Here is a 9718-nt window from a genome sequence, read left to right on the forward strand (position 1 = left end):
TTGCGCTGAAGATGGCTTGATGGAAGCCGAAACGTTCGCTAAGGATTTGATGTAAAGAATATTGGAATAAACCAAGAATATATACGCACCAAGAACTGCGTGGGACTCTTAACTGCCTTTATCATCTGTTTAATATTTGTTAATAAATAATAATGTTATCAGTAATATAAGTAATGCTCGTATTATTCTGTTAACACAGATGGAATTATTAATTAATTTTATCATTTAATATGTGGAAAAAAATTAGAGATAACAAATTATAGATAGAAATTCTGCTGTAAATAATTGTGTAGTTTAAATTAGTTGGAGTTTAATATATAACTTTAAATTCGACTAATTCCAATTAATTTAATCAACAATTTATCAAGAAACTGCATTTGCTAATCTATTTTGTTATCAAGATAAAATGATTTATTTTTATGTAGTTTAACAAAGGAAAATTAAGCATGACGTTATACAATTAAAAATTTTGCTTAGCGCTAACGATATTTAATTAATCAGTAATTAAATTGATCAAACTTTGATCGAAGCCACTTTTAAAAGCTTTGTTAATTTAAGTAATTCAACATTGAACAGCAGTAAAAAAAAGAAATCACAAATTAATCACGATTAACATTGATATTTTTGAGATGTCGCCGATTATGAAAAATCATCGTTTTTTTTATAATCGGCGACATTAATAATCATGATTAATTTGTGATTTCTTTTTTTTTTTACTGCTGTTCAATGTTGAATTACTTAAATTAACAAAGCTTTCATGTAATAATTTATGTAATATATATGTAATAATTCAATTATTCGAACGTCAATTTATATATTTTTTCGGCATCTCGTCCCCCCTGCCTTCACCACCGCAGTCGCGCCACCTGGTCCACTGACGTCAAAGTCGCGGTAGGAGATTGTCAACGCGCGATTAAAGGGCCACTTGTTGTCCACTTACTTCATGACATGGCGCAATTGCTCCATTCGATTAGCCAGAGCCTCGAGCGGTCTCTCAGCCTTCTTCGACAATTCCCTCCATTTGTCATCCAACCTCTCGAGGCGCGCAAAATAACGGACGAGGCACACGTGAAGCTCCCGTGCCATCCCCGAGAGCTTCGAGTGCTGAACGTCGAGGGATCTTCGTCGCGCTCCGGCTGGGGGAAGATCTAGTCTAATTCTCCAAATTCTAGGAAATTCTTCGAAGTCGCAGCGACAGTTGGCGGCGGCGTTCGATCCGCGGGCCCGGATGATTCATGATCGGACTGACCGGCGCAGCAGCCATCTGTACACTTTTCTCGCGTTCCGCGGTTGTCTGCTGCGATCACCTGTCGGACGGAGTTTACGTGCCACTCGGTTCAAACCTGAAGAATCGATCCGGCGAGCCGGATAAAACGAGGGAATAAATTAGAACGCCGGGCGAGCATCGCCGCGCGAAGGGGAAGACCTTTTCCGTCCAGCCAGGCTCGAGATGAGGCTCCGCTGAGAAGAAGACGCGACACCGCTGTTGTCCCCCTCTCGCACGTCCCCGCGTAACGGGCTGTCTCGCTATCTGATATCGCCGCGCGTACGAATCGAATCGTCAACAATGCAAAGTGTAATAAACCACGTGAAGGGCACCGCGCTGGGCGTCGCCGAGTACTTGACGCCGGTGCTGAAGGTAAATTCCCATCTACTTTTCGCATCGCTGTTTCGTTCGCCCGAAATCGCGGTCGTCGATAATTCGGAGTAGATTAGATATTTTCGATTAGCGTCGAACACGGCGAGGGGGATGGGCGGGGGGAGAGATGCACAGGATGTCCGGTAATCTTGATGAAATCCTGATATAATCAATGAAAGAAAAAGATGGGACGAGTAAAATACGTAGGATAGATTCTCTTTAATTCTTCAGGATTATACAACCTATGATAGAAAAATCATTTTATACTCAGTAAGCACAATGTTAACAGTATGCTTGCCAGCGCAGATTTGAGCAGAGCATTACAGTAGATTGGAGCATCAACTACATCTGCATTAAGCTCATGCTCTATTGACTTAATTTGATAGTAGATTGCTAGCACAGGAACCGAGCAGAATCCGTCATTTTGTAACCATTTTAATAGAACATATTTAAGTGCTGTAATATAAACAAATTCTGCTCTGTTTCTGCGGTCAATCCCACCATCATGTTAGCAGAGTTCTGTCAAAATTTATTTTCTACAGATCTGGTTATCTTGATAATTTTTACGCCCATAATATATGGTTAACGAAAAAGTTAGGTTAACTAAAACTTGAAAGTTAATTAAAACACGCTTCAATAAGCTTGTAATCAAATAAACCAAAGGGTTACATCAGTTGAGTTGCTATCAAGTTAACTTGATGGTTAATTTCCTAATCAAACGTCGTTAAATACACAAACAATAAACTTCTTGGTAATTTTTAACTTTTAGATAACCGTACATTGTGAAAATGGGCCTTATTATTTTCTTTTATATAAGACTTTTTTGTTAGCTGCATTGTGATTTATTGTACATTTGTGTGAAATTGCATAATTCTTTTAAGGAAAGTAAATTCCGGGAAACTGGTGTCTTGACACCGGAGGAGTTTGTAGCGGCCGGTGACCACTTGGTGCATCACTGTCCCACATGGCAGTGGGCTACTGGTGACGAGGACAGGGCCAAGGCTTACTTACCAAAGGGCAAACAGTTCCTGCTGACTCGTAATGTTCCCTGCACGCGTCGATGTAAACAGGTAATATCACAATGCCAAAAGTAGCACGTAATTCTCTCTCTATCTCCAATTTGTACATAATACAATACCATTTGTCCTTCATTTTGTAGATGGAATACAGCAACGAGCAAGAGTGTATTATAGAAGCTGACGATCCTGAGGGCGGTTGGGTGGACACCCATCATTACGCCACTAGTGTCGCCGGCCTGGACGAGAGAGTGACAGAAATGGCGTTGGAGGAGTCGCTGGGGGAGCCACCCCAACTTGAGGACAATGCGGACGAGGACGAGGACGATGAGGATGCCGCTGATATGGACGCTTTCGAAATTAGCGGCATGCTGGACGAGCAGGATAAGGTAAGCGAACACAAATCTGCGAAAGAAAGGAAGATTTCCTGAATTAATAATTGTAAAAAGCGACGTTTCCTTGTAGCACGCGGCGACGGAGAGCACTAAGAAAACTGGCCACGAGAAACGGGACTCGTTTACAGAGGGAGAGATCATTCGCACTCGCACCTATGATCTGTACATCACATACGATAAATATTATCAAACGCCCAGATTATGGTTGTTCGGATACAACGAGGTAAGACGCGGAATTTTTTTTATTTCTTTCCAATTTCTTAAATCTTTGAATTATTGCATCTTCTTCTAGATCCACTGTTACATTATTTATTTTATTATATTAGAATCGGAAGCCGCTTAGCGTAGAAGAGATGTACGAAGATGTTAGTCAGGATCATGCTAAGAAGACGGTTACAATGGAGACTCACCCGCACATACCTGGTCCTCCTATGGCTTCTGTTCACCCCTGCAGGTAAAAAGAAGGCGAAAGGTCGGATCTGAAGATCTCAAATTCGTTAGATTTACGAATGGAATTTTGATGGATTAAAGGATTTTTTTCTCGCTGTTTGCGCAGGCACGCGGAGGTGATGAAGAAAATCATGGAGACGGTGATGGAGGGCGGCGGAGAGTTAGGAGTACACATGTACCTTATAATCTTTCTGAAATTCGTTCAGTCGGTCATACCGACGATCGAATACGACTACACGCAAAATTTTATGCTAAATGCGGCTGGCTAAGCGCGTAGCTGGTGTTAAAGTTATCGGCATTATATTGTGATTAATATAAATTGCTTACCAACTGTATTTAGCGGATACGCGGGATAATTGTGTATCGATGTTTACTACGCTTTTCATCGTAAATGCGAAGGATCGTAAGGATATTCGAGATTATATGGATTCAAAAAGAATTTTCGTGTACGTACCTTGAGTTGACACTGTCGTGAATATTGAACAAACATCTAACTCCCGAGAATCCAAAGATATAAAATAAATTGCACGGATCTCGAACGTTCAGCATTTAAAGATCCATTTGTACACTCGTCCTAATTAATTTTAAGCGAATACGTTACACCTCCACAAGATACTTTTTTACATTGCAAGATACTGAGTTGAATAGATCTTTAACTTTACAGCCGTTAGACAATAAGCGAGGAATAAAGACTACGCTGAAAGCAACGAATGGAATCAACGGAACAAGAGCGAGACAGAGAGAGAGGTAGAGAAATACGGAAGTCATTTCCTATTTCTTATATGTTTATATTTAAGCTAATTATTTGTTAACTTATCATTTACGAAAAAAAGCTTAAATATTTATCAACATTGGTTACAGCTAATTATTAGGAAAATAAATTGGAATATTCCAAACATTACCTGTGTGTGACCAAGTTACTTATCGTTCATAGTCACGGCGAGACGACTAAAATTTAGCCTTTTCCGGTCGAACCGTTTCCCCTCTGATTTATTCACTTACACGTTTCAAGAAGATACACATAATTATTTGCATTCAACCGGTAATCCGTGACATTCCCATAAATCTACCAGTGCATAAATTAACATGAGTGCGATTAAATAAGCAGTTGACAGAATAATGGGGTGCGCAATGTCACACTTGTTGTTTTATGAGGTTTTAGATATAGTTGATATAAATTAGACATTATAGATAAGAACTTAATTACTATTTTATTGAAAGACACTGTTTTTATCTTCTCCATCATTAATTTCTTACTTTTTTCGTCGCTTTAATTAATAAAGTAATAAGATATTAATAAATTAACTAATTAATAAAATTCTACAATTTTTTTTCTAATCATGACTTAAAAATATTTTAGTGTTGAGATACCTCAATATTGGAACAGTAAATAAAATATATAAAATATATGTTGTGATAAAAAAATCGCGTAAATTAGGTGATAACATATTTCCTATAGAATATGTTATCAATAATTTTGCATGTTCAAAAAAATATATAAATATGGAAATTACAGTGTCCTAATATCAATGAAATTTTACAATTACGTACGCGCATTTGTAACGCACTTCTGAGTGGTAAAAAGGGTAATAACTATAATTAACTATAATATTATTTTATCGTTAAAATATAAGCAGCAGCAACTGTACATATAATTCGGTATATACAGCGTGTCCATAAAATCACACACACACACACACATATGGTAATTTTAAAATGCTATAACTTAGTAAGGAGACAAGTTAAAGACACGAAACTTGCACGTAATTGAAAAGCTAGTGAAATATTTTCTATTGAGTAACGTGGACTTAAAATGACGAATCTGCTGCCTTATATCTGGCGTTCTTGATTGTGTACATACGGCAATACATATAATTTATATAATTTAAAACATTACGAATTTTACGAAGTACAAGGAAATGATTAATGGAAAATAGACTTACAGTTTTTGTTAATATTTTTAATGAAAGATAAACTCGTACAGTTTTTGCTAACATTTTCAATGCAGATCGATGTGATACTCGCTTATCGCCCTGTAGAAATCTAAGCGGAATATTCCATTTCTTGCCATACGTACCAAGAATATCAGATGTGACGAAAGTAACACCTTCTATGATTCATCATTTATTATAAGCCTGCGTTATTCGATAAAAAATGTTTGATCTGTTCTTTAATTATTTGCAGATTTCATATCTCTAATTTATTTCCTTTCTGACAATAAGTTATAGCATTTTAAAACGCTATATAGCAAATTTATAAAATTAATCAAGTATTTTTTTTTTCTTGTATTTAGCATGAACAACTCTCTGTTTTCCAAATACAGGAAGAATATCTCCGACGTTTGACACGTGTGTGTTCTTTACACACAGTAAAGCAAACAGGGCGATATTAGATAACAAAATGTCTCATAAATTTAACAGTGAATAAATTAGCAACGTGGCTTCTTATAATGCTGTGCGCAAAAAAAAATTGGTTTATTCAGAAATTCTTGTTCGGTAGGATCTTCGATCAAAACTACGATGAGCCACACTTTTCGACAATTTGTTTTTGCCATTGTGATAATATACGCGACCGCGATTGGTAAGTACTGGCTTCCAATAGTGAATTCAATTCAACTATACAATAAAGAAAATTTGCAAAGAAAATTCAACTTGGTTGATTTATTAAAAAAATATATGATTATTTTATTAGACATCTGTCAGTAATACTTTTTTGAGTGAATTTCGAAAATCTCAATTAAGTATATTCTTAAGAAAATGTTTATATGTATATTGAAGAAATATTTTTTATTTTAAATTTTTTGTCTGTCTTATTCAAATATAAGCGATGTTTAATACATAAGAAAGAAAAATTCACAAAATCTATTTTTTCGTATAGGCGGAGCGCCCAGCGAGGAGGAGCTCGAGAGCATCTTTCTACGTGTTTATGTCGGGTACTTATTTTTAAACTTTCGATTTCTTTCATCATATTTTCAATGCTTGAAATTCTTGGGATAAAAAAGAATTAATAAAATTTTTCGTGACTATCAGTTTTCTTTGGCGCAATATAAAATAAATTCTCGATGAATCTATTTTCGTGTCGATCCAAACTTAAGATTTCTCTTTTAGAACTACTATAAATGAATATGTCGACTACTCGTTGGAGAACGTTAGCGCGATCACATCTCAAATAAATAACAATAAGCCGACGGTGTTGTACATTCATGGCTTTTCGGAAAATTTGGCATCAGAGAGCGTACGTACGGTGGTGCAAGGTATATCTTAATGACGTATAACGTACATTACTGTGTTATAAGAAGCAAATTAATAAAATGTAAATTATTTTTCATCTTTTTAGCTTACTTGAAGAGAAACGATCACAATATTATCGGAGTCGATTACAGTCAATTAGCGAACGACTCGTATGTAACAGTGGTAATAAATGCCCCTCACGTCGCAGATGCCCTCGTGACGGCTCTCGATGAAATGGCAAAATCGGGCTTTGATACAGAAAAATTGCATATCGTCGGGCACTCCATGGGCAGTCAGATCTCCGGCTATATCGGCAGAAAAGTTAGCTTTCAGGTTCCCAGAATTACGGGTAAAAGTTCACAAGCTTTTTATCAATTAATTTTGTCTCGATTTTATTAATGTATCACTGCTTAATATATAGCATCAAAGTATCTTTAAATAACGAGAAACTTTAAAATATTTTGATCATTTTCCTCTTTTTCTCTTTCATACAAAATTCACAATAACAAAATAATTCAAATTTATTAATTTATTGTTAACTATTGTTTAATTTACATTTTCAGAAATAAAAAATTTTCATTTTTTTCAAAAAAGTAAAATCTGTATTCTTGCTATATTTCAATCTTGATACTAAAAAATCGAAATAATTATTCACGAAACAAAATAATGGTAATACATTTGCAAATTGGCAGAAAATCAGAATTTTATATCAAAACCGGTGCCGTCTATGTTTTTATTAGACGTGTTTTGCTTGTAAAATTTGCTGCTCATGTAAATGAGAGCATATTAGCGCAAAAAATCGTGTAAAATTTACTATCATTTTATCAGCAGCGAGTTTTCTTATTTCTGTTAATTGCGCTTTTACAAACATTAATTTAACGAATTAACGAATTTTGTATCTAATTTATCGCCTTTCTGTCAAGAAAATATGTTGCTAACGTTTGGCAAAATATGCTTTTCTACGATTCGGCTAAGTACTTAAAGATATTTTTGTATAGGACTGGACCCTGCCGGTCCCTTTTTCAATTTTATCCAGCCTCGCCTTTCGCTGTCCGACGCCCGTTTTGTGGATATCATACACACGGATTCTGGATTTTATGGTATTGCCATGACTACGGGAACAGTAGATTTTTTTCCAAACGGTGGTAAACGCATACAACCCGGCTGCCCGGAACATCCTACATTTTATAGCACAGATGGTACATTTTCTTTCTTAGAAATTAGAGCTGAATGGATTGTATTTTTTACCGATGTGTGTACCTTTTATCATCTTTGATTTTCTCATTTCAGATTTCTGCAGTCATCATTATTCCTGGAAATTCTATGCCGAGTCTGTGATCGACGAATCTGTCTTCTTGGGCATGCAATGTTCTTCGTTATCTCAGTTTGACTCCGGCAAATGCATTAATAACACACAGATCGTCATGGGATATGCCACTCCGAACACTGCGTAAAAATTTTCTAAATTTGAAAGAATCAATTTAAAAAGAAGATTCTAATTTTATAAAATTATACCTTTGCGAAAAATTTTCTTAGATTTCTTTACATATCTTTTATAATTCTTATATAAGTTCAATGATCTTATAAGTTTAAAATTTTAAAACTTATTTTTAAAAATTTCTCAGATTTTTTTATAGGAATAAGAATATAAATCTTTTCAGAAATATTGAAAAAAATCTCTAAAATCTTCTATATATTACATAAATTTTAAAATATTCTAAGATTTCTCATATTCTATCATTTCCGAAATAAAACTTACAAAATTATAAAGAAGAACTTCAAGTTATCTTTTCTAGAACTCTTCATTAATTGAAAATATGAAATTCTTAAAAATATTAAAAGAATCTTTTTCACTAAAAGGTAATTTATTTTAAATGTCTAAAATTACAAAAATATTTATTTTTCCCTTTTTTCTCAGGAAAGGAACTGTCTATCTTGTGACGAACGATCAAAGTCCTTTTGGATTGGAGAAGCGAGGACTTATCTCGAAGAACTGATCGTGTTACGTTGAGAATTGCAATAAAAGGAAAGGATACCGCAAGATTTCTAGAAGAAAGGAATAACAAATTCTCTTACTAGTATGAAAGAAAAAAACTAGAAAGTGTATCGACTTCTGCGACGCGCACACTTTATTATGCTACATTCGTTATATATTAATGGACAATCGAACGCAATTCTTACTTCTTCGTAATAATCGTCGCTATATTATTATTCCGCGTATTCAGATGTCTTCTTGCCTTGCGCATGAAATAATAATGTCACCATTAATTCAAGGTCCAATCGGCAGTTGTCATCACCATTGCGATTCGCGATATATTCTTGTAATTCAAGTTCAAATTTATTAAAAATGCAAAGCTGACTAGATAACTGAAGTACTAGATAACTGAAGTTCGAGAAGTAATTAAAGTATATAAATTAAAGAAGTATTATATGCCAGCGTCCAAGACTCGCGGGTATCGATCGATCGCGACGATGATACAGGGGGGTAGCGAACGCAGCAAATTCATTCTAACGTTCATTTTTAAATAAGACGGAATAAGGCTGCAGAACTCACCGTAATAACTGTGACATATACCTCTAATAGCATACGGATAGTCTTTGTAGAATTGCATGTAATGTTTCATGAAACGATTAGCAAAACTTATTTATGCATGAATTATCTATTGCGGAAGACAAAGTAAATTTCTAAGTAAAAGGGAATAAAGGAAAGCGATACGCGGTGTATGAAATGTCGATGCGAGAAAATGGACAATATAATAGCATCCTGAGAACGTTGAATTGTCTTTTGTAAGAAATATTTTTATCGAGACTTTACCTAAGATCCTCGCGTGAGACCCTTCCCTTTGGAACTTTTAACCGAGAACGATGCACACACTTCCCTTATCGTTCGCGCTGTTGACGTACACCGGATACTGGCGACCCGTTCACTTGACATCCATCAAATACTGGGCATACATCGTTTATTCTATCGCGATGATTTTTCTACTT

The 9718-nt window shown here is 35.4% G+C and overlaps 4 protein-coding genes across 4 annotated transcripts in view; 3 read left to right on the top strand and 1 right to left on the bottom strand.

Moving 5' to 3' along the window:
• Window positions 1-1174, bottom strand: part of LOC105454255 — a 2807-nt gene extending 1633 nt beyond the window's left edge. Inside the window, exon 1 of the mRNA XM_011696768.1 lies at window positions 941-1174. Coding sequence (XP_011695070.1) covers window positions 941-1086 — 146 coding nt within the window. The 5' untranslated portion in view covers window positions 1087-1174. The remainder of the gene's footprint in view (window positions 1-940) is intronic.
• Window positions 1175-1254: 80 nt separating this feature from the next.
• On the top strand, window positions 1255-4401 carry LOC105454258 (ubiquitin-like-conjugating enzyme ATG3). The gene is made up of 6 exons (XM_011696770.1): window positions 1255-1639; window positions 2521-2709; window positions 2799-3044; window positions 3121-3273; window positions 3377-3504; window positions 3607-4401. Exons 1-6 carry the CDS (start codon window positions 1568-1570, stop codon window positions 3767-3769), a joined length of 951 nt encoding a protein of 316 aa, XP_011695072.1. The 5' UTR covers window positions 1255-1567; the 3' UTR covers window positions 3770-4401.
• Window positions 4402-5838: 1437 nt separating this feature from the next.
• On the top strand, window positions 5839-9102 carry LOC105454259 (phospholipase A1 member A). The gene is made up of 7 exons (XM_011696771.1): window positions 5839-6080; window positions 6378-6432; window positions 6608-6753; window positions 6837-7079; window positions 7729-7929; window positions 8021-8180; window positions 8649-9102. Exons 1-7 carry the CDS (start codon window positions 6020-6022, stop codon window positions 8725-8727), a joined length of 945 nt encoding a protein of 314 aa, XP_011695073.1. The 5' UTR covers window positions 5839-6019; the 3' UTR covers window positions 8728-9102.
• The window catches only part of LOC105454310 (odorant receptor 4-like), a 2644-nt gene continuing 1911 nt past the window's right edge, over window positions 8986-9718 (top strand). The window contains exon 1 of the mRNA XM_011696860.1: window positions 8986-9051. Coding sequence (XP_011695162.1) covers window positions 8986-9051 — 66 coding nt within the window. The remainder of the gene's footprint in view (window positions 9052-9718) is intronic.

Source organism: Wasmannia auropunctata, unplaced genomic scaffold (genome assembly GCF_000956235.1).
Source record: "Wasmannia auropunctata unplaced genomic scaffold, wasmannia.A_1.0 LD335987.1, whole genome shotgun sequence".
NCBI classification, from domain to species: Eukaryota; Metazoa; Arthropoda; class Insecta; order Hymenoptera; family Formicidae; genus Wasmannia; species Wasmannia auropunctata.